This window comes from Chenopodium quinoa, unplaced genomic scaffold (genome assembly GCF_001683475.1).
Source record: "Chenopodium quinoa cultivar QQ74 unplaced genomic scaffold, ASM168347v1, whole genome shotgun sequence".
NCBI lineage: Eukaryota > Viridiplantae > Streptophyta > Magnoliopsida > Caryophyllales > Amaranthaceae > Chenopodium > Chenopodium quinoa.
This window is the reverse complement of record NW_018742418.1, coordinates 1,862,921-1,888,019: the sequence shown is the minus strand read 5'-3', so window position 1 is coordinate 1,888,019 and position 25,099 is coordinate 1,862,921. Positions and strand designations below refer to the sequence as shown.

At 33.3% G+C, this 25,099-nt stretch overlaps 2 protein-coding genes across 6 annotated transcripts; one reads left to right on the top strand and one right to left on the bottom strand.

The window, feature by feature from the left end:
* Positions 1–2,350: 2,350 nt before the first annotated feature.
* Positions 2,351–18,880, bottom strand: LOC110707857 (DNA (cytosine-5)-methyltransferase DRM1-like). Its single transcript, XM_021885922.1, has 8 exons — positions 18,769–18,880; positions 12,107–12,846; positions 6,640–6,735; positions 6,296–6,418; positions 5,679–5,801; positions 4,993–5,092; positions 3,349–4,142; positions 2,351–3,060 (listed from the first exon to the last, which is right to left on the bottom strand). Exons 1-8 carry the CDS (start codon positions 18,878–18,880, stop codon positions 2,617–2,619), a joined length of 2,532 nt encoding a protein of 843 aa, XP_021741614.1. The 3' UTR covers positions 2,351–2,616.
* Positions 18,881–20,336: 1,456 nt separating this feature from the next.
* Positions 20,337–24,895, top strand: LOC110708890 (pyrrolidone-carboxylate peptidase 1-like). 5 transcript variants are annotated; one of them, XM_021887129.1, is made up of 6 exons: positions 20,342–20,677; positions 21,108–21,203; positions 22,026–22,353; positions 23,102–23,206; positions 23,326–23,373; positions 24,426–24,895. In XM_021887129.1, the coding sequence occupies exons 3-6, from the start codon at positions 22,102–22,104 to the stop codon at positions 24,663–24,665; spliced, it is 645 nt and encodes a 214-aa protein (XP_021742821.1). In that variant the 5' UTR covers positions 20,342–20,677; positions 21,108–21,203; positions 22,026–22,101; the 3' UTR covers positions 24,666–24,895. The 5 variants fall into 5 exon arrangements, with proteins under 5 accessions (XP_021742827.1, XP_021742821.1, XP_021742814.1 ...); XM_021887122.1 differs by having other exon boundaries at positions 22,009–22,353; XM_021887135.1 differs by lacking the exon at positions 21,108–21,203 and having other exon boundaries at positions 20,337–20,677; positions 22,096–22,353.
* The last annotated feature ends 204 nt before the right edge of the window (positions 24,896–25,099 follow it).

The window sequence follows — 25,099 nt, the reverse complement described above, 5'->3', positions numbered from 1 at the left end:
AAACAATTACAAATTAACACAAACAATTTCCACATACTACATCAATTAAGGCATCAAAAATGTTTAAACATCAAACATAAAAAAAATAAAACATGAACACAAAAAAAAAAATCTGATTTTATAAAAATAAAATATACACGATTTATAAAAAAAACACATAAAGTTGATAAATATTTAAAAAAAAAAAAAAAACACATTAACAAAAAAAAATTAGACATAAAACAAAATTATTTTAAATAAAACTAAATTTCTGATTTTGCAAAATAAAAAAAAAAACAAAAACAAAAAAAAACAAAAAAAAATCAGAAAAAACAAAAACAAAAAAAAACAAAAAAACAAAAAAAAAACAAAACCAAAAAAACAAAAAAAAACAAAAACAAAAAAAAAAAAAAAAAAAAAGGGCGGGCGCCTGGCCAGGACGCCCACCCACTGGCGGTGGCGCTAGCTCCGGCAGCCGTAGCCAGTGGGCAGGCGCCTGAACTGGACGCCCACCCATTGGCACAGGTGCCTGATCTGGACGCCATAGCCAATGGGCTGGCTTCTGGTTTGAACGCCTGCTCCGGTGGCTGGGCTTCCAAGCCAGACGCCACCCACCGGCTTTGGCTGCCGGACCTGACGCCCCACCACGCGCCACCGTCTTCTTTTTTTTTTTTTTTTTAAAAAAATAATTAAATAATTACCTTGCCACCAGGTCGCCGCCTTTCCTCCACCGTCGCCGCCGCCACCTCTTTCCCTTGCCGCCTCGACATTGTCGTTATTAATTTTGTTAAGAGAGGTAGATTTTCTGATTTTTTTTAGAGAGAAGTAGAGAGTGTTTTTTTTTTAAAAGGAAAAGGGCAATAAAGTCACACCAAGTCATATTTGTGGGCTTTATATGGTAATTTGCGGGCGATGTTTAACAAATCCCTTTTCATTACTCTGCCTTTGGCATCTCGTGTAAGTTCATCTCATTATATTTCAGGTGAACCTATTATTCCTAGGTACATCATGGTGCATGCAAGTAATTAATTTCACCTTGATGAGAGCATGTATAATGAAAATTAGTTATTATGTAAGGAGCACAAGAATATAAATGATGTAAGTTTTTTTTTTTTTATTTTGCTCGAGTCTAGTCCTACACTTAGCTTCAAACGGCTTTTCATCTTAAAACTTCAACTGATGCTGTATCTATTGCCAAGAGTTGATTAAAACAATGTCTTAACTTCATATCAATGGAGAAAACAATGTAACAGGTTCATAAATGTGCATGAGAGGAAGCTTCAAGTTGATGAAAGCTTGACAGGCATGTTTTCATTAAATTAAAATACTTGTAGCTAGACTAGAACATGATAAGCTTTAAGAAAAGTAATTTTATATATCAGCTAAACTAGGTTAAAATCCTGTGCAATGCACGGTTGTTAAATATTTTTGACAATAATATTACAAAATATAAAGCATATAAAAGATATTCAAAAATATTTTATTTGGATATATATGGAATATGATTGTCAAACGGAAAAGAAAATATCATAAGGTATAAATAGTTTACTTAAAGATTTTGCAAAATAAAATAAAAAAATTAAAAAAAAAAAAAAAAAAAAAAAAGAGAGAGAGAGAGAGAGGCAAAAAAAGGCGGGAAATTTTTTTACAAGGTAATGACATGTGTCAGGGAAGGATTTGCTTTTAGTATAAGTTAATAGATTTGGTAGCTTTTTATGGCTTAAATGGAAAACACAATTTTTTGTATGCGGCCTGTTGTGCCGTGCTGCAGGGGTTACTTGAGTTACTCGGTCAGGGGTTACTCGAGTTGTCGGGTTTACTCAAGTTACTCGGTCATGGGTTACTTGAGTTACTCTTGACCGAGTAACCCCTCAAGTAACCCCAGACCGAACCCCTCGAGTAACCCCTGACCGAATTACTCGAGTAACCCCTAACCGAACTCCTTAACTAACCCTTGACCGAGCAATTCGAGTAACCCCTGACCGAGTAACTCGAGTAACCCATGACCGAGTAACTTGTGTAACCCTTGACAGAGTAACTTGAGTAACCCCTGATCGAGTAACCTCTCAAGTAACCCTTGACCGAGTGAACCCCTCAAGTAATCCCTGACCGAGTAACTCAAATAACTACTGACTGAATAACTCGGGTAACCCCTAACAAAAAGGTAACCCTTGTCACACGGTGTGGCTTGCTGCACCAAAAAGTTGCTGAATTGAAAATTACTCTCTTAGCTAACCGTTTGTTTTTCCAATCAAGTTCATGAGCAAACTTTGGGCTAACCTTTAGAATACAACAGAATCATGAACAAAATATTAATGTAAACAGCTGCAGAATCAATATGCAAAATAATCACCAGTTTCTGTTGCTGACTTGCTGTCTCAAGTAATAATACAAGAAAAATTGTTTCCAAATATTTAGAGTAAGATCTCTAAGAAATCAACTAAACACTGAGATTGAATCAGGTCCTCGAGGCAGTATTTTACCTGTTTCTGTTGTATAATGCCAATGCAATAGCATGCATAATAAATTGAATAAGTTTGTAATTTGGTGTATTGTTAAGCCTACAAAAGTTCTCAGATTTTCTATTTGTAAGCCAGTGAATTTGACAGGGATATAAGCTGGTTGTTAAGCTGCTAACTATAGGAAAGCTGCTCTTCTTTTCATTGACATTCTGACATACTCGAGGATGCGGTAGTAATGATAGAAGAGAGAGGAGTGTTCTCCCTGGAGCCCATCTCTGGTCCTCCGGTTGCCACCAGCCAAGTTGTTGCACGGGCTTCCACCTATCACAAGATCAAATCCATTGAGCTCTTCAATCCACTGATCCATCATTTCATTATCAATTGTTTGAACATCATCAACATGGATAAGTCTACCCTCTTGCTCTGTCTCTGACCACCACTGCCTGAGTATCTCCCGGCTCACATTGGAAATCTCCACTGACACAACATTCTTCAACGGGATCCCAAGTCTGTAGAGGGCAATTTCTGCTCCACCAATGCCAGAGAAAAGCGAAAGAACATTCATGCCACTTGGATACATCGGTTTCAAAACTGAGAGTTGGTAGGCAACAGTGTCGATCTGAAACAAATACTCAAAGCTTTACTAGAGTAATACAGGTATTATCCTGAGCATATACAAGAAAGATGACACATAATTCCTGTAGGGCCCATATTCAAGAGTTAGAAGATGATGAATGCACCTTGATTTACCCTAGAAGTAAAGAATATGTTTGATTCTAAGTTCCTAAAAGTTTAGTTTTAAGCACCTAAGTTACGATGGAAGGCTTAAAAAAAATTTGAGAGAGAAACTGTACTTCAAAATATAAGTTTACTGATAAAACTGTGAAGCTGAAAAAAATTTGCTGACCTGAAAGGAGTTACCCAGGGTTTTGTATCTGTCAGTCCGGCAAACACCTCTGGTGTAAAATCTTGGGAATCCAAGCAACATCTCCATGTCTTCAGGTTCAAGGACTGCCACTCTGTTCTTTCCAACCCACACCAAGTTCCATTTCTTGCATTGCTCGATAACAAACTTTTTATCAGTTTCAGAAGGTTCGCCAGATTCAACCCTCTTCCTAATTCTCTCAGTCAATTGAGCACTTCCAATGCAAGTTAAAAGACAATTCAGCTTTGTTCTCTTATCCCATGAAGGCCACCACTTCTTTGCTTCAGGTATTGCTTCATGAATTGTCTTTGGTGGAATTGGAAGTAAAGGCTGTCGGTTCGTGATGGGAAGGTTATGAATGTACCCTCTTTTCCTTGCAGCTGCAGAAAAATGTATGGAGTCCACAAACTCAGGTTCAATGTCGTACAGGAACCGGGAGATTTGTTCCCAAACCCCCTTGGGAGTACAAGCCACATTCTCATAAAAAAAGAACGGGGGACCTAAAGCCTCATCAGGTAGTATCCTACTGGTTCTAACAGGAGGGTACCCTGGAAGCCCAAACCCAATCATCTGTTTGAAATTTCTTTCCTCCATCATTCTTTCTGGTACTGGTTTCTTTTTAGGCCTCTGGATGACCTGAACAGATTTTCTTTTTCTGTCCATCTGAGGTTTCTCAAGTTTTCGACTACGGTCAGGGAATTCTGTTGCATCAGCAACTTTCGCCATTTCAGCAGCACAGATAAAATCGGCCAATTCTTCAATGGACGCATCATAACCTGAATAAAAAGTAGCTCTAATTAATGACATAAATGATGTACATGTTAAGTACTTCATCCTTCTCTCTTTGATTGATGCACTTTCCCTATAGAGTCATCACAATTTCCTTTCATCCATAATTCTTTTACTTCATTTCATGAGAGATTCTTATATACACTCAGGTGCAAGGTGCACCCAAAGGTATTTTTTGTTCATTTTGCTGGTTATTGCTCAATTAAGTATCAAATGAGAAAAAAATAACCTTGGGTGCACACATGCATATAAAAATTTTCATCACCTGGACCAATCCACTAACAATGATAAGAAAGTTGCATCACTACTCACTAACTATAATAAGATAAATATTCCACTACTGCTCTTTTTTTTCCAATTACTGTAGAAATAACGTAATGTAATTACATATAAATAAATAAAGTAATGTAATTAGGTACATATGATTACTTATAAAAAAAAAGATCAAGTGTAATAAGAAAAGTGACCAAAAAGTGGTGCTAGTTGTGGTTAAATAATTGTTTTTGTTGGCAAAATTGGAATAAAGTAAAAGTAGGAAGAACTTTATGAAACAACCCTAAACAGGAAGTGAGAAGAAATTCATGTTGCGAAGGGATTATTACCACACTATAAAATTATATATAAAAGGTCAATTTTTTAAGGTCAATTAAATTTGCCTAAAACGTCAAAGTGTGTCTATCAAATGAAGACAAAAAAAAAAAAAAAAAAAAAAAAAAACCTAGTTAAAATGTAATCTTTAATTGTGATGATCCAGTAAAAAGATAATAAGCAAAAATAAGATATATTCCAAAAACCAATCTCAAACAAGACATCAAAATTATACTATAGTTCACTAACCACATCTCTCTACAGAAATTAGAACATCCTCAAGGTTGTAACCCATATCAACCATTATTGATATGGTCTTGTTTTTGTAATCAGCATCTCTTTCTTTTCCCTACAAGACAAAACAACTATCAAACTTTCAAATCTTTAAATCAAAAGGCACGACAATTAATAGCTTTACTTATCAAAACTAGGGCTTGGAAGAAAAGTATGAAACAGATAAACTTGTGGAGAATAACCTTTGGTTGATTGGACCTAGTAGAAAGAAAAATTTTCTTTGGTCTGAACACTGAATCAAGTTATTTCACACATTCAGAACTATTATAAATTAGCAAATTGAAGAAACCAGATTCAAGTTCACAAAACTATTACTGAAGACATCTATGAGTTTCATTTTATAGTTTCCACCAAACATGCAAAGAAAAGTTGGTTGAAAAAATTATTTAACGGCGATGCTCAAATGGAACAAGGCCGAGGTCACATCTCAAGAAGCTACAGTTTGAGTGCCCCAATATACCTTATGACATATTACACGAGCAATTTAAAAGCATTGATACTATTACTTTTTGAGGATACACAAAGGGCTAACAAAGACTATGAGCAACAATCTTAAACATAACAACTAAATTGTAGGACTACAAATAGCACAAAACAATTATATGGATTCCTGATTTCCAGACAACTGTTCAACTATATACCTCTGCCTCTCCACAAGAACTATCACAGTCCGAAAAATCATCTAAAAAGTCCTCATTTATATGAGTGGGTGACTTCGGCTTGGAAGAAGAACCAATATCTTCTCCAAGGGAGTCTTCAAGAACCTGCATTTAAGAATCCCATAACCAAGTCAATGGCTATTCTATGACTATGAATCCTGTAATCATTATTCAGGTATATAGCATTATACTGACAAACTAATCGAGCTTCTAAACATAGTAAACAGGCACTGTCAAACATTAAAAGCAACCTTTAGGCAATATAGCACCTGTGATTCCAATTTCAGAACTGTTGTCAATTACCACAAATGCCATTTATAATCAAATTCTATGATCAATGGATTTTAACTTACCGGGTATGTCAATAAACTGTTGAGTATTGCTTCATCATTGTCCTCACCTTGAAGGTTATATAGCAAATTAAGCTTCAGTCAAACCATGCAATACAAGGATGGAGGATTCATCCCATCCAGGAAAAAAAAAAAAAAAAAAAAAAAAAAAAAAAAAAAAAAAAAAAAAAAAACCATACAAAAAGGGGGCAAATGAAAGTAGTATTAAAATGAGCATGCATCACCGTTTTCCTTGATTGCTCGGATCACCAATTTCTCCTCAAAGCCCATCGAAACAAAATGGTCAACTTTCTTGGAGTTGTAACTGGAAGAACCAGATGATGAGGCATTGTCTACGCAGTCAACAGGAGAAACCTGCTCATAAGCTATGTCCTTTATATTTCATCATAGGACAAGAAACACATTAGTTAGTACCAGTTTTACAAACCAAATCCATTAGAATTGTGTTCTTTAACAAATATATTGCTATCGCGCTTTACTGCTTCTTACTTAGATTATTATATAAACAATTCAACTAAGATAAAATATGAACCCATTATGTCTAGCTTAAAATGCAACAAGTTACCAATAAAGGTTCTAAGTAAACTACTTGCTTTATCATCAAGTGTGGCCTGCAAAAACTGCAATTCAAGCTCATCATCGGTATCCAAATCAGCTTCATAGTTTATTGGACTGTATATATCAGGATCCTGGGGATAACATATTGAGAAAAGAACACATGATTAACTACGGAATCCCCATTTTCTAATGTTAGACATATCCTTCTTAGTCTGTTTAAATAAAAACATGAATTTGAAACATAAAGCTCTGAAGAAGATTGTGTGGACAGACCATAGGCACATTAAAAAAAAAAAAAAAAAAAAAAAAAAAAAATTAATTAAAAAAAAAGAAAGTAAAAGAGCAGTAGAGCACAAAAGAAAAATAAGGATACAGAAAAAGGTTGAGCAATAGAACTATCAATCTCAATTAGTATAGTAGATCAACCTTTTTCTAGAATATAATTGTCTAAGCAATGTATTTAGTTTGGGTAAGATTGATGATCAGCAAATAGTAAAGTCCAACACATTTAAGTCAATCTTCTTTTATCCCAAGTATTGCCAAATACTAAGAACAGGATGCGTGAGTGCGCGACTACAAAAACAATTGTTAAAGTTCATAATCCACTGTCACGAAATTGGAACTTGAAGATGCATACAAACATATTAATAAAGAACATGGAAAATTATCATGGAACAAAGTCTCACAAAACTCATCAGCAAGAAAACCCAACAAACAAATAAGCAAATAGTAATTTTGAGGAGGAACACGCACAAATCTCATAAGTTGTTTCCCTTTGCCCGACTTCTCGTACAAATTCCGAGGCTCCATATCAACTGTAAGTCCAAACATTAGAAAATTTCAGTAGAAAAGTCATACAAATTATTAAGTTAAGAGCACTCATTATACTCATCTGAAAAACAAAAGTAAGTTCAAAACATAGCCCATCAACACAAGTACATAACGATACAATATCTATTAATATATGCTTCTATGGCTCAATTAGAGCAAGTTTGGTAATTCCAATGAAATCAATATAGCTTATTATTTAACTAGCAAATAATTAAAACGCCAATAATATCTACTACCTCCGTTCCATAAAGTTCAAACCCACTTACTATATTATGGATTTCACCAAGTATCCTATGTACTACACATAAATTTCACACTTGAATCTTGGTCAAATCTAGGCATAGCACAAGTAACAAACATTATGTCCCGTAAAACATGAAGATGCAAAATTTTACAGAAGAATTACAATCAAATCCAAAGATTTTTTTTTTAAAAAAGTTGCATTTTAAGATTGAAGATACAAAACATGAAGCATATTTCCCCAAAAATAAAACAAAATTACACCAAAATAGTGTTAAAGGCCAAGGGTTTATGCAGCATTATATGCTCCAACACAGAAATACAACTGGAAATTTCAAGAGACGGCAAAATATAAAAATACTGATTTTTACCCTTCTTTCACAAACATTTCGAAAAAAAACACCTCAAAAAATCATAAAAAATATATCATGATCATTGGCGTTTCATGAAATGGGAGACAATTAACCAAATAAATAAATAAATACTTCAACCCTTTAAACCCCAGCACAGAAAAGGTTGAAGGGTTTAAGAGAAATCTCATAATTCAACCCAAAAATCACCAAAGAGTTCTAAAAAACAAGGAAAATACGAGGACATAAACTTCAACCCAAAAATCGAGGGGAAAAACCCCATATCTGAAACTTCGAATTTTCACCATTCCATCAAACAGAAACTTCAACAAACCCATCAAACAAAAATTAAAAATAAAAAATCAAACGAAACATGGTAGTTATCAGAGTTGGCGTTTTACAAATTTCAAAAATAAAACAAAAAATCAAACGTATAATCTCATGGTGTAAGAATGAAATGAAAAAGGGCAAATGCAGAGAAAAGAGAAGAATACCTGAAATTGATTATGGGTTTAGTATGATTATGGTGAGGGAAATTCTTGAAGAGAAAAAGGCAAATGAAGAGAAAAAGTTGGCAGAGAAAAACGTCAGAAAAAAGGAGAGAGAAAGCAGAGAAATGTGAGCAAAATAAACAGCAGATTGTAAGCACCAAAAGAGTAGAGAAGAAGTGGAGGAAGGTAGTCAAGGGACACTGTTTCTGATGCGCCAATATGGCCTAAATACAACAATGTAGAGGGGGAAGGAGGGAAAGATCAAATATATGGACATGGGTTAGACTTTAGAGGGGCATTTTGGTCAATTCACATAGTCGAGTTTTGAAAACTCTTTTTTTGAGGGATAGTATTGTCAATTTCATAATACCTAAAATAGAAAATTTCTGAAATTACCTTATTTATGTCTAGAATGATCTCTCTCTTTTTTTGGAAAAAAAAATGCATGATTTTCACTAACACATAGTGTTAGAAAGGAGCAATGAATGTAATTAATATTGTGTAAGTGGGGTGTGTTGAGAAAATTAAAAGTCATTAGAAAAAAAATAATGGGGTAACCAGTGGCGGACCCAGGATTTTCCGACTGGTGAGTCACAATCGATAATCAAATATGTAAAAAAATTTTTTTACCAAACAACCAAATAATAGTACTAAAAAATACATCCAAATATTCAAACAGTACAAAATACAACCACCCCACTTCTCCTCCATTGTACTCTACAGTAGAGCTACATGTAGTGAATCCGTCCAACGCAACTGCAACACCCAATTCAGAAAAATTCACCTTTAGGGCAAAACATAAACACAAACACAAGTTATCCAACACTACAAAACACAAGAAACCCACCAAAATTCAGCCACCATTTTAACAAATTCAACAAACCCATCACTCAAAACACAGAATTTCAACAAACCCACAAAAATTCACCACTAAAAAAGCAAGAAATTGAAGAAAATTAGTGATTATACACAACAAACCTGGAGATGAATTATGGGTATTTTGAAGATGAGGGTTATGATCTTGGGGTTGATACTCGTGAATTCTGAACTCGTTGAAAAGAACAGTAGCAGTAATTAAAAGCATAAAGATAAGAGAAATAAGAGGTAAGTGAGACCTTCTCCTGCTCCATTTCCAGCCTTGCACTGAAGCAGGCAAGCAGCAGAGGCAGAGCAGGCGACTGGAGGGTGGCTGACTGGCTGGGTGGAGGCAGTCTGGTGAAGATGAAGCGAAGAGGAAGTCAAGAGGCGAAGAGGGAAGAGCAGCTGAGGAGGCAGTGGGCTAGGGCTTGAGGAAGTGTCGGTTTTATTTTTTTATTTTTTAAAAAAAAACTTAAAATTTTTTTGGGCCCTGGTGAGTCATTTGACCCACCAGGCACAAGGCCCAGTCCGCCACTGGGGGTAACACAAGTAATTTATTAAAATTTAAGGAAGTATTCTGCATTATCTTATTCATTCAGTTTGCTTTTTCACAGTCTTCACATATACGTTTCTGATCCTTCGTATAAAATTTAAATGAATCTCATGTGATAGTGTGTATATAAGCTGCAAGGTAAGTTGATTATTTTGTAGATTTGACAGATAAAGTGGATAGGATTTATATTTCTTTATTACGCAATGAGTGCCATTTTCACAATATCATGTGCCCTTTTTTTTTACCATTTATATAATATTTCAAATGAAATTCATGTGAATGTATTTGTATATATTACGTAGTTATGATAATTTTTTAAAGGACAAATTGGCCGCAACAACACCAACTATTACAAAGGTGCGTGTAGCAGCATAACCTTTCGATGAGGGTGTATTCTGCATCACAAACTATGCACTTTGATGCACATAGCAACATAAATGATACCGAAAAACTGGAATTCTCATTGAGGAAAAAGTCCATTGGGAGTAGAAAACATGTTGAGGAAATTACAAAATAATGGTGGGTCCTTTCCAAATATAGAAGTGTTGCAATTAATATGAAACAGATGTAAAAGGAAAGTGTTGCAATTAATATGAAATGTAGGGAGTAATTGAGTTTTGATTTATTGTGGGTAATTGAGAAGAAAATTCTTATTTTTAGGTTGATAATTGCAAATTTTTTAATTGGATGGATGGTTTGGTCTCTGAGAAGGCAGTATTAGTAGGTGAAATAGAAATCTGATTTGGCAAAACAAATCCTTGAACTTAAGTTGAAGAGTGAAAATAGAAATTTGAAGAGTAAATAAACAGGAAAGCAATTAATTAAGCACAATTATGTTTGCAATATTTTTGGGGGCTTGGTATCACAAAGTAACTTTTGTATCTTAAAATTCGGTGAGAGATTACCATTCGTCGTCCTTAAACCCACAATTATCAAAGAAGCACTCTGTAAACTTTAAACAGGAATCACAGTAATGGTGGAGGTTGAGAGTGATACGAATATGCAGGAAAAAGGTAAATGGAGTGATAGTGTAATAAATTAATATCATGAGAATAAAAAAAATTAAAAAAAAAAACATATTAAATCATCAGTTTTCCGGCAAAATCTTAGTTTTTCGGTATCATTTATGTTGTTATGTGCACCCAAGTGCATAGTTTGTGATGTAGAATGCACCATCGAAAGGTTGTGTTGCTACACGCACCTTTGTAATAGTTGGTGCTGTTGTGACCAATTTTACCTTTTTAAAATTATAAATATGACAGATAAGATGAGTATGATTATATTAGATTGGACAACATGAGCTGAGGTGTTGAGCATATTTGTTGAGATTGCGGTAGATTTTTTAGAGTGCTATAGGTCATTGTTACCTCTTACCTTCATTGAACATAATGAATAGTTAAAGTTTCCACATGCGTTTATTTTATTTGCAACGCACTTTCAATACACACTTTGAGGAAGTAATTATGTAATTAAAGCGAACAAAAGTAATCAAAATAATTTATACATGTAATATCTAACCCTTCTCCATTCTTGGTGTCAAAATTATTTTGATAGAAATCGTTTATTTACCCAATCTAATCAGCTCCTAAAAAGCGTGTCTAAAGGATAGTGTTGCAAATAAAAGAAAAGAAAGTGAGTATGAAATAAACCATAACATGAAATTGCCCTCATATATGTCTCAAATATTATTATCTTAGTCATGTGCTTTATGTTTGCTTCAGATGCCTCTTCACAATTTTTAGCGTACGTTTCTGACCGTTCATATAAATTTAAAATGAATCTCACGTGATTGTGTTTATATAGGTTGCGTATGCATGTTGAATTATTTCTTTATTTTGGGGATTTTGGAGCAATAAACACCAACTACTCTTCTCGTTTAATTAATAACCACCTACTTCTTCCGTTTTTTAAAGTGTTATACTTTGATCGTCACATTGTTTTAAGCAATTTTTTTTCAAACTCCTGCAGGATATCAAAACAGAGGTCAATTTCCGCCAAAGTTAAAAGACTTTGGGGGAAAGGACCTAGGCAAATAAATTCATTACAACCTCTCGAGTCCCACCGTGCTACATGTGAGCCAAAGTATTACCCGCACGCTTTACATGAGACACCAAGAAACCAACAAAAAATTGAGAGAGAGAACAAATATCATCAATCAGCATATACAAAGGATTAAAACCCATGCCTTCCTCCTAATTCCTTGAACAATTTTGGATGCATCGCTCTCCAATTGCACATTTGAGTACCCCAGCCTAAACGCCACTTGGAGCCCGAACTTGCAAGCAGTAGCTTCAGCTAGATCAGAAGGCCAGCCCACCTTCTCCTGGCGAACTGCTGCAGCTACTATCCTGCCCCCATCGTCACTAGTCACACTCCCAACATAGGCATCACAGTTGATTTTAATGACACCCACATTCGAATATTGCCACGCACTCACTAAGGGCAAGTTATGCGAACTCTGCCCCATAAAAATTCTAGCTACAACACTCATAGCACACACACTCTTTTGCTCAAAGACAAACTTGTTCTGACACCACCAAGCCGCCCATATTCGAGTGGCCATTGATCTCAACTCCTCACTCGAGACCTTCGACACTAGCCACACCAATCGATTCCCAAAATTCAGAGAAGGAGTATGTGAAACAATAGAGTTATAACTGCTAGCTGCCCATATCTCAACAGCCGCCTTACACTCAAATGTAGCATTTATAATAGACTCATCCCCATTCCCACAAATCAAACAAGTCTTATCCTTAAGCATATGACGATAATGGAGTCTTTCTCGTATCGCCAGGAATCCCTTACACGCCTTCCAAAGGAAATGGGCAAGCTTGGGAGGTCCTTTCATATTCCATATTATTTTCCACACATCATCAGCCGATTGTGCCATTGACAAGCCATGCTTACCAAGCCAATAAGCTGAACGTACATTAAATTCCCCATTTTTAGATGGCCATCAATACATCACGTCTCTAAGGGAGCGGTCAGATAAAGGAAAAAGAAGGATCAAGGCCTGATCAGCAGCACTAAAATTCTCTTGAATCACATCCACACGCCTAGACCGACTAACATGATCAATTAAAGCTACCACTCTCAAAGTCAAATTACTATGAGGCAGCGGAGAAGGCACGCTTATAGCAGAGTTACCTCGCAACCAAGCATTGTCCTAAACTGAAATATCGCAGCCATTCCCAACCCTTCATTTTAACCCGTCAAGGAGAAGAAATTTGGCGCCCCACATGCTTCTCCAAGTGTAACTAGGGTCATAACCCCGGTTTGCCTCCAACACATCGCAATTTTAAAAATATTTAGCTTTCAATATAGAGTGTAGGAGTGAACCTTGGTTGCGATGAAGTCTCCAACATCGTTTCACCAACAAAGCTTGGTTGAAAACCCGTAAATCACAAAATCCCATCCCCCCTTGATTTTTCGTCTTGCATAAGTCCTCCCATTTTTGCCAATGTAATAGAACCCCACAATCGAGCTAGTAACCTATGAATGTCATTAATAATTTCATCCGGAATCCTAAAATTACTCATCATATAAGTCGAGATTACTTTGGGCCACTGATTTGATCAAGACCTCCTTTCCCGGTTGTGATACTTTGATTAATAACCACCTACTTCTTCCGTTTTTTAAGTGTTTACTTTGATCGACACATTGTTTTAAGCAATTTAATTGACTTAAATAAATAAGAAGTAAGCGGGATAGTATTAAAAAATTGTAAAAGAAAGATAGTGGGGTTGAGTTTATTAAAATAAAGTAATGAATGTAAGACCACATTTGGTGACTGTAACACTTTAAAAAAACGGAGTGAGTACAATTTTATATATATACTTCCTCCGTTCCTAATTAAATGACACGTTTCTTTTATCACGTTTGCCAACGCACAATTTTCACAAGTTATATCTCCCAATATCAACATTGTAAAATTATAAAAAGTGGATATTAATAAAATATACATTAAGACGATTCAAACAAGATCTCACATGATTATGTTTTATCATAGCTACAAATTACAAAAGTTAGTCAAAGTGTTGTTTGTGAATAGTGTAAAAGTCAAACTGTGTCATCTAAAAAGGAACGGAGGAAATATATATATATATATATATATATATATATATATATATATATATATATATATATAGTATCTTAGCACCTACATTTTATTATTAAAACACTAAGGTTGTGTTTGGTTATATCTATGTTTTGAGCCAAAAAAGCTTATTAAGCATTATTAGAGGATTTAACAAAACCAATCATCTAATTTGCTAAATAGCACTCCCTCTGTCCCTTATTTTTTGCTTCATTTGACTTTTCACGATTTTCAAGACACGTTTTCAAACGTATATATCTTCATTTTTATACGCGTAAAAATTATAAAAAATTGATTTTAATAAACTTTACAATGAGACGATTCTAACAAAATCCCACATGAATATATTATAACTTATAGATTAACGAGAATTTATGGTCAAAGTTTTAAAAGTTTGACCCATATTTTTGCAATGGGGAAAAAATTAGGGGACGGAGGGCGTAGTTCACATTAGCTGATTAGTATGAATCAATTTATTTTGGAAACACTCCTAACTCCAGCTAAACGTTCCCACTAGATTAACCAACCACTCATGTGTGTGACATCATGGTGGGCCCCATAAAACAATCTTTCTTTAATATTTTCCTCCTTTTCTTCGTCTTTCGATATTTCTTCTGTCTTCTTCATTTCCACTCTAATTTTGGGCAAAAACTCAATTCAATTTATTGAAAACTAAAGTTAGGATTTCATTATTCATCGTTCTTGCATCAATAATACAATGCAACCATGGAGAGAGGTGTGTATAAATAGTTAATATTTTTAACAACTTAATTGGGGGTTTTTCGAATTGAAATTAGGATTTTGTTATCAATTTGGGGATTTGATTATGGTGATAGTATTGAGCGAAATTAATTCATATTTTGTGAATTTTACCTAATGTTGAACAAAATTAAAGTTGCAATTTCATTATTGTTTTTTGGTATTTTGCAAGATACTAATATCTAGGTGCAAGATCTATAAGTGTGGGTACCGGGTTTTTCTGCCCACTTCATAGATTAGGGAGAATTCAAGATGCAAATTCTATGATCCATATACTAGAAGTAGGGGTTGTGGAAATTTCAAATTTTATTTTTTGAAAAGGAAAGAGGACTAGTGAAGAATCTAATGAGAATTAATAATTTCGTGGAAGAATTTTTGTGGGTGAGCATCACTAGCTAATGAGAATTAAAGAAGAAAGAGAGTTGAAGTGAAAAAACATAGAAGGGAAAATTGAGTGACGAAGGAAGGAAAATAAGGAAAAATGAAGGGAAGGTTGTTTATGGGGCTTACCATGATGTCACACTTGAATGGTTGATTAATCTAGTGAGAATTTTTTTGTGTTTTTATAAAATGAGGGTGGTGAAATACATAAAAAAGAATAAAATTTGTAAGAGCATCTATAATGGTTGTGCATAAGGACTTGCTTGCAATTTTTAAATACTTGGAGCTATAAGCTAGCCATTGTGGAGCTACAAAGCTTTTAGCTTTGGTGTGAAACTATATAGCTCTACAAAGCTATGTAGTTTCACTCCACCCAAGGCATATAAATTGATTTGTTCGTTACATTTTATGTATTAATTAAATAACATGTGACCATGTGGGACATACTAATATTACAAAAGGAAGTAGATTGTTAGAGTATCTACAATAGTTAGCTACATGTGTTTGTAGCTAGCAATTGCCACATCATTATTTTTTTTGTTAAAATAAGCTACAACATCTAAGCTATAACCTTCACAATGGTTAGCTATTTATTTTTGTAATTGGGAATAATAATAATAAACCAAAAATAAAAAAATAAACATAAAGCAAATACATACAAATATTAAACAAATCAATGTAAGTGTATTGGGTGGAGCAAAACCTTGTAGCTCCATGGAGCTACAAGGTGAGCATGTAGCTCTACAATGGTGAGCATGTAGCTCCAACTATTTATAAATTGCAAGCAAGTCCTTTTATACTACCATTGTGGATGCTCTTATTGTGGACATTGTAGCTTAAATGATGTAGTTTGAGTAATAATGATGTGGTAACCCAAAGCTACAAAGGCATGTAGCTAGCCATTGTGGATGATCTTAGTCATTGTTAGTAAAACGAGAAAAATGGTTGGTGGTAATTGCCAGAAAATTCTTATTTTGTAGATACAACACATAAAGTGGATAGATTTTTTAAAGATAACAACAATAAATGCCTTTTCACTATATCCCGTGGACTTTATTTAATATTTTTTATCGTTCATATAAAATTTTAAACAAGACCCACGTGAATAAATTTATATATATTACGTATTGTGATAAATCATAAGATGGATATGATTTTATTAGAGTACAACAGAAAACAGAGGTGTTTAGGGTGCAATGAGTAATTGTTAACCTCTTACCTTCACCGAACACAACAAATAAATAAATAACTATGAAATAAACAGAAGTCTGAAATTGCCCTCATGTATGTTAAGAATATGACTATTTTAGTTATTTACTTTATGCTTGATTTGGATGTTTTAATTTTTTCATGATTTCCAACATACATTTATGACCGTATAAAGTTTAAAATGATCAATCTTATGTGATTGTGCTATATAGGCTAATATAAGACCACCCTTCATCGGAGGGCCCGGTTCAGACTTTGTCGAGTATGTAAAATTGCTAAACGTGGGATCATCACGTTAAAGCAGTTCGATACTATGAAATGACATCATTCACACTTTATTTACTCCCTCCGTTCAATACGTTCAAATCATTTGGAATCTTTTGTTTAAATTACAAAAAGGGAAAATTCTTAGAATAAATCCATTGGAATTTGGAACCTTTTTTTTTTTTTGAAAAAAATTACATTGGGACAATTAAAATACATTGGGAATTTGGGACCATCTATCTTTTGGTTGGTACCATAAAGCTTTGGATTAAGACCATTTATTAAAATTATAATGAGAATAATATGAAAAAAATAAAGAGATATGTGTGGAATTAAAATAAAAAGTGAATAAATTATTTTGAAACACTCAAAAAAAAAAAAAAGAATGTAAATCATTTTGAAACGAATAAAGTACTCTAAACTTTTTACTTCTTCCGTTTCACAATTTTCTCATTTGAAATATTTTGACTTTTAAAAATAAGAGATAATCTTCTAAAGTTCTCTCAATTTATAAGAATAAATATAGTCATATGGAGTCTAGTTTGAGTCTTGGTGAGTACAATATTAATATCTAACTTTTAAAATTTTCCCTAATGTGAGATTAAAGATATTTGCGATCAAAGATTAACAAAAGGTTGCATCGATTTACGTAAATAAAAACATTATGAAATGGTAATTCATGATCTGTACACCTGGGTGTACCATGCGCATGATACACTCGGGTAAAAACGACATCCTCTTTTTCATAAAACGCAGGCACCAAATAAGCTTGAAAAAAGCGGAAAGAACATCATGTATTCATGTTAGTAAATAATAAACATGCATATTCTAAAGAACATCAAGTTAGAAAAGAAGAACGCGAGGTTTTCTCAGCATAAATATTTAATTACGGGAAAAGATCTACCCATGACTCACATTAACGGATAAAAATATTTTCAAAAATTATCATTTTCCAAAATCAGTTTCGATCTCTCTCCAAAAATGCAGTTTCTCATATTTTTTTTATTCTCTAAATTTATTTCTCCCAAAATTAATTTAAGATTTTGTTTTTAAATTTCAAAATTCAAAATTTTAAATTTCATTTTCAAAATTTCAGCTTTCAAATTATTTATTACGTCCAAATTTTCATATATATATATATATATATATATATAGTTATAATAGTCATTGTAGGTTCGGTTTATATTTCTTGTGATGTTCTATATGTGATTTAATAATGTTCTTTATTAGAAAACATGATGTACTTTATAGTTGTTTGTAATGTACAATTAATTTTTAAAACTATATTCTTTCCTTATGTCCATAATTATATCATATAATGATTTTTATTATATTAGATCTTTTGATAGATTATTTTAAATGTCCATGTTCCTTGATTGTAATTGCAATGTACTTCTATTGTCATATAATATTTATTGCTTATTGTGAAATGTTCTTTGAATTTTGTCTTTGGATCGTGGTAGGTATAATATATATATAAGTTATGTTCATTACATAATATTATCATATTCTTTAGTAAAATTACGGATGTTCTTTAGATCTGAAAAACAATCATCAATTGAGGAGATCTCAAAAGAATATCGTCATCAACCTTCATGATTCTGATTTTAAAAAAAATACATAGTTAATAATAATTAATATTTTAAAAAATATAGAATTAATAATTGATATAGTATTTAAAATTAATGTTATAATAATTCAAAGAACATACCGGATAAATCAAAGTACAAACATGATAAATCAAAGAACATCCAATCAAAGAACATAAGGGATAAAAATAAAGAACATTCATGTGATTGTTCAATAATTATAACAATGAACATAAGTACACTTTATAAAGAACATCATCTTCAACCTTGAAAATATATATATATATATATATATATATATATATATATATATATATATATATATATATATATTTATATAAAGAACATCATCTTCAACCTTTGAAAAAAAAAAATATAAAGAACAACATCATCAACCTTTGTATATCTCAAATTCATAAATATCAATGGGAAAAAAAAACACAATGGTATTTATACCATAATCGTGCAAAATAATAACGAAATATAATCAACCTAATAAGCAAAATTCTGAAATTAAATTCATAACAAATAAAATTAAATTACCTTCTCCTACAATGTCCTCATATTCATCACCCTTGTCAATATCATTATTATCTTGAGCATTATCAACAAATAAAGAATTAAAATCAAGGCGTGATTCTGATTGGTACGACATTATTTTGCTCAGTATTTCTCTCTTTACAAAATTCCCTATAAACTTTGTTTTCTCTTAATTCGAAATTGAAATATGGTGAAATTTAATTTTGGAAGTTATGTAAAAATGGAGAATATCAAGTTGAAATCCCATGAATTGTGGAAGAGATTGTCTATTTATTTATTTATTTTTTTTTCCTTTTCCTTTTAAATAACAAATTAACAGCTTGCAAATAAAATGTTAAAAACACGTCATTTAACATCAGATGTACCATAAGTATGGTACACCGTAGTGCACTATATAATTTTCAATGAAACGGGGGGAGTACTAGTGGTGCGCCGGTCTACTTAAGCATGAGGGCAACTCCCGCAAAATTTGATAAATTGAGGGGTCTCCTACTCATAAGAGCACTCCCGGCAGTGAGAAAAAAAACCCTCACGAGTAAAAATAAAGGTGTAAAAAAAATACCCGAGCATTACGTTAGTGAGGGAAAAAACCCTCACCGTTGAGAGCTATGGAAAACGCACAAGAGTTGAGGGGAAATACTCGTGAACAGTAACCGGTGGGCCCCACATGTACACGCTGCTTTCCCTTTTTTTTTTCCTTTCTGGCTTGCAAAACGACGTCGTTTTGCCTTAAAGAAGGGCGAAACGACGCCGTTTTGAGGGGCGAAAAGGGAAAAAAAAATAAGGGGGCAGCTGGCCTGACGCGCGTCAGACCCAGCCAATGGGGATGCGACACGCGTCAGGCTTTGTCCTTCCAACCAATCAGATTTTTTTGCTTTTATTACAACGGTTATATTTTTGTAAGGTAAATATAACCGTTGTAATTATAAAAAAAAAAAACAAAATTCACCAACGGATAGATTTTTTTTTTCTCTATAAATAGACATGCATTTTGATATATTTTGATATACTTTCAAAAAACCCATAAATACTACAAATTTCCTTCTTTTCCCAATTTCTTTGAGTTATTTTCATCATTTTTATTATTATTATTATTCGTAAAAAAAAAACCCTCAGTTATTATTTAGTATTATTATTATTATTATTATTATTATTATTATTTTTATTATTATTATAATAATTATTATTATTACTAGTAGTAGTAGTAGTGTTAATTTAAAAAAAGTAGTAGTTTTATTGGTATTCAAATGTTAAATTATAAATAAAACGTAATTGAAAAATAAAAAAAATATTATTAATTATAATTAAAACGTAATTGACAAATAAATAACAATCTTATTAAGTTATAATTGAAACGTAATTGAAAAATAAATATAAAAATTATAATTTTTTATTTTATTATTTTTAAACGTAATTGAAAAGTAAATATAAAACTTATAAATTGTTATTAAATTATACATTTTTATTAAATTATTTTTAAACGTAATTAAAAAATAAATTATTTTCACATATTTTAATTGTATTGGAAAATTAAATATGTAGTATAAACATTATTTCAAAATAAAGATAAAATAAAAAGATGATGTGTATTATGGTGGGGTATAGTAAATAGTGGAGGAAAAAGTGATGAGAGGTTTTTTTTTCTCCCCATTGATGTAGTGAAAAAAACATTTGATGAGAGAAATTGTATGGGAGGAGTGAGAAAGTGGGTAGAGAGAGATTGAGAGGTTTTTTTTTTTCCTCACTGCTGATAGTGGTCTAAACTGCGAATTTTATAAAACCATAAAAATCCGATAAGGCCTTTCGACCTTCAAATTTTATTAATTCGATTCTTCATTCCAACAGAAAAGTTTGTAGGGGCTGGAATTGTCAGAATCAAGAAATTTTCAATTATTACTCAAACTTTAATCTTGTAAGAATAATTATACCGTTTTATTATTTTTCAATTTTCAGCTTCTTGTTTTTTGAGAAAGTTTGTAAATTTAATCGAGATGATATGTCAATTATAATTTTTATTATGTACAACTATTTCGATGTTAATGAGAGTGAATTGCGTAGAATTTTTCATTTTAATGGTTTGATATAGTCTGAATTATTGATCATTTTATTGGGATTTTGTTTTTTGAAGTATGATTTTGTATTTTTGTGGGTGCTTTTGTTTAGATAATCTTCTGCTATTGCCTAAAGTATGATTGGTATATTGTGAAGTATGATTGGTATGTTGTGTAATATGAATTTGTTCCTGGGTTTGATTTATATCTTGATGTGTTTTTTTTTTTTTTTTTTTTAAGATCTTTGCTTTACAATTATGGTAAAATCATTGCAATTTGTACTTTATGTAGGGTAAGATATGAGTTTGCCGGATGTGCCATGTTATTTGCCGGATCCATATAAGCTCTTGTATGATGTGGATCAGGTTGATGTATGATATGGATCAGGTTGGTAGAATTTCCGAGTTTCGAGATGATGTTCATTGTTTATGAGTAATTGAGTATAGTTATCTGTACAGTTCTAAGGATGTGTTCCCTTCACCTTGCATGCTGCTCTTTTCGGCTTTTCGCTATTGAGGCTGTACTGAATTGAGTTATTGATGCTACAATATTATTTCAAGTGCTTGTTGTATTAGTCTTAATTTGTGGTTGAATGGACTAGTATAATATTGCTGTGATTGCTATAATATGTATGAGAAAAATGATTAGCTTCTGATTATTATGGTGGTGGTTGATACTTGATATTATTACAATTTTGCTAAGGAGGGAATGAAAATTAAATAAAGGGGCGTGTGTTTCATTTAAGTCGAGTGCAAGGATTGATTGATTAACTTAGCTTGTTATTATAGCAAATTGGAACAACCAAGTTCCTTTTGTGCGTTCAATCTGGTTTCCTATCGGCGATTTTCATGACATGGTGTCCTCCATGTCTGTTTTAGTAAACTTCAGTTGTTTGACATCCAGATCACAACATTAAATCAGGCTCATTTGCTTACTACATATGAATCCTCCTGAATAATGTTTATTAAGCTCTGAGTTGTGTAGGAGAGTAAAGTGATTAAGATTAGAATAGTGTGGCCGTGAGAGTCAATATTATGACTGTCAAATAGGTTGAAGAGAGTGTGAAACAGTACCAATTTGTTCAGTCTTTACCCTGATTTTGACAAGGTCACCTGTATTAGCTAAAGCATGCTTGTTTACTATGTTCACCAAGTGTGTTTTCATTGGTTTCTCATTATTATTAATCTTATAGAACTTTGCTTCTTTAAGATTTCTCCTGTAGGTTTTCTGGGAACTTCATACTCGATTAAGAATTGGGAATTTTTGCTGTGCTCGCAAGGTGGACATGGGATCCGAAGGACCTAAGAATATCACATTTCATGTTACTGGTTTCAAGAAATTTCAAGGAGTGACAGAGAATCCGACGGAAACCATTGTCAGTAATTTGAATGAGTATGTCTCGAAAAATGGCCTTCCGACAGGGGTGCAACTTGCAAGTTGCACGATACTTGAGACAGCTGGCGAGGGGGCGAGACCAGCACTTTATGAATTGTTTGAGAAAGGTGCCTCAAATCCGGACAATGAATCAGTTGTGTGGGTGAGTCTTCATTTGCATAAACTTTCTATGCAGCTATATTGGGTTACCTCATAAACTTTGCAGTATAATTTATGCAGCTACATTGAATAACAGAAGCAAAGCCAAAATTTTGGATTCTGTAATTGGTATATCATGACATTCATGAGTATGTTGTTGCTGACATTCGATTGTCTAATTGTGTTGTGAGGATGATATCTTCGTGCTTATTAAAGTTATTTTGTCTTTTTCACATACAAAAAAAAAATTATAGCAACCCAAGAAATGGAGACAATGAGTGACTAGAATTTTTTTTATTCCATCCAAAAAGTATTGTCTACCCTGATATTTGTGACTTGCTTTATTTTTCAAAGTGGGATGAAGGAAAATTACTCGTCAAGTTGTTGTAGAAAGGCCATAATAGCAATAAATTATGGAATCTCACTCATGATGCCGTTATAATACAAGTTTTGAAACAAAATTGTCAACTCATCCCTAATGTTAGTGAGAATCACCTGTTCCTCTGTCTTAGTTTGGCATCATGTCCTGCTTCCTGGGTCACAAACTTGTCATCAGAAGTTTTGTGACAATGTAAAGTAAATAGGTACTTGTTCGTGTAATTCCTATAATCACTTCAGCGCGAATGGCCTGTTATTATGGTAGTGAATTCTTTTCAATGGTGGTTTGCTTATTAGTCCCCTGTTTTTGAACACACTATCCCTGTATTGACTTGGATATATCATGTCATTGACTTATTGGCTGCTGTCTCCAGGTTCATTTGGGAGTGAATAGTGGTGCCCAAAAGTTTGCACTTGAATGTCAAGCATTCAATGAAGCAACATTTCGCTGTCCTGATGAGCTCGGGTGGCAACCACAGGTTGATAAGACTTTTTTTTTCTTTCCCCCTCCCTTCTCCTCCCTCACCCCTCTTCTGTTATAAGCTATGTAGCTTTGTTTATATTCAAGTTATAAATCATTATCCTTTCTTCTTTTCAGCAAGTACCGATAGTCCCTGAAGATGGAGAAATATCTAATACGAGACAGGTAATTGCCAACATTTACGGCGTGTTTGGATAAAGAAATGGGAAAGAAAAGAAGGGGAGGGAGGTAAGGGGGAGGGAAGAGAAAGGAAGGGGAGGGAAGAAAGATGAGTTTTCCTTCTAAATCTCTCCATTGTTGGAGAGATTAATTTCTTACAATTTAATCCTTCCATTTCTCTCCCCTCCAATTCCTTCCTTCTTTATTTGTTATCCAAATGAAAGATAATCCATCCCTCCATTTTCCTTCCCTTCTTTTCCCTCCATTTCCTTCAATCCAAACAAAATATTAATATATTAATATGCTTTGTCACATTTTTATTTTATTTTTCTAATGTGGTAATCTGGTTTTGATATGTGTTCATATTTCCTCGTGGTTCATGTTATATGCCATTAGAAAGAAAAAGGTTGTTTTAAGGATTAGCTGGAAAAAGATGAGCTAACTTTTTTTCATCCTAGGCAGTTTGATTTCATATTGCTATGTGAAAGCTTCAAAGCTTGTTTATCAGGTTTATTATTAAAAATTACTGTTGCAATGTGAAAGATGAAGATACTTTTAAGTATTGATCTATTACTAGAACTTGACCTTGCCTTGTGATCACCCTTTGAATCACAGAGGACTGCAGGAGGGGAACATGGTATGTGGGTACATGAAAACCTTGGGTTCAGGTAATATAAATGGGGCTCCTTACGATCTCTTAAATTTAGGCCCTTTTTTCATAGTTCAGAAATAGTGGCCTTTGTGCCCTTGTGTATAGATGGTCAATCCATGCATCATGTACTATGGATCAGTCCTCAGGGCGGACAGAAATGCTGGGCTGAGCAACATTGGATATTGTTGGATATTTATACTTTTTATTTAGTTGTAGAGAGAGTCACAAAACGCAAATGATGTAGACATGCTTTAAGTACCACTTGCTAACTATCTAAGGTAGATAGTACGATATCGTAGGATATATGATTGACACAATCCATTTATATCAAAGTTTAAGTTGCATGAAAACTTTCCCCTAACACGTCTTATTTGTTTCCTTGCATTGGATGATGACTACTATGAAGACTACATGCTCAGCGGATTCTATTCTTAGTTTCCTAAAGAAGAAAGGCTTCAACGTAATGAACTCAGATGATGCTGGTTGTTTTGTATGTAATTACGTGTACTATCACTCTCTCCGGTTTGCAGAAGCTAGAGGCCACAAATCTCTTTTTGTGCATGTTCCCCTTTTCTCTAAGATCGATAAAGAAACACAGATGCGTTTCATTACCTCCCTCCTCGGGGCTATTGCCGCTACTTGCTGATACTCATTGATAAAAAGCTCCTAGAAAAGAGATTTTTTTTTAGTTAGGCTTGGATTAATGTTGTATACTAGTGTGCCCATGTTCATGTTGATTCAGCAAAAGAACTGTAATACTATGTGATAATTATTCTGTGCCTCGCTTGCTGCTTGTTAGCAATGGAACTGAAGTTCCTCTTTACATTGATCAAAGGATCTTGCATCAAAATCAGTTGAATTACTTGATGGGCAAAAGTGCAACTATTTGTCCTTAAAAGTTAACATTCTTTGTTTCACAAACACTTAGAACAGGTTTTAGTTTGCAAAAAACTTGCATATACAGAATTGCAAATTTACTCATATTTGTGAACATTGGGCTTATTTTATTCACAAATGTTCTCATATTGTGAAATGAATGGACTCCGTTAAAGGGAGACTTTTATGTGAAAAGGATGGCAA

Bases quoted from the DNA above. Each gene is read 5' to 3' on its own strand.
- LOC110708890 (XM_021887135.1), top strand. From the start codon at position 22,102: ATGGGATCCGAAGGACCTAAGAATATCACATTTCATGTTACTGGTTTC. The intron at 23,207-23,325 runs GTTGATAAGACT...TCTTCTTTTCAG, and splicing joins AGCTCGGGTGGCAACCACAG to CAAGTACCGATAGTCCCTGA. The intron at 23,374-24,425 runs GTAATTGCCAAC...ACTACTATGAAG, and splicing joins AAATATCTAATACGAGACAG to ACTACATGCTCAGCGGATTC.
- LOC110707857 (XM_021885922.1), bottom strand. From the start codon at position 18,880: ATGTCGTACCAATCAGAATCACGCCTTGATTTTAATTCTTTATTTGTT. The intron at 5,802-6,295 runs GTGATCCGAGCA...TCTTAAATGCAG, and splicing joins TGGGCTTTGAGGAGAAATTG to GTTCTTGAAGACTCCCTTGG. The intron at 5,093-5,678 runs GTATATAGTTGA...TTTGTCTTGTAG, and splicing joins GTTCTTGTGGAGAGGCAGAG to GGAAAAGAAAGAGATGCTGA.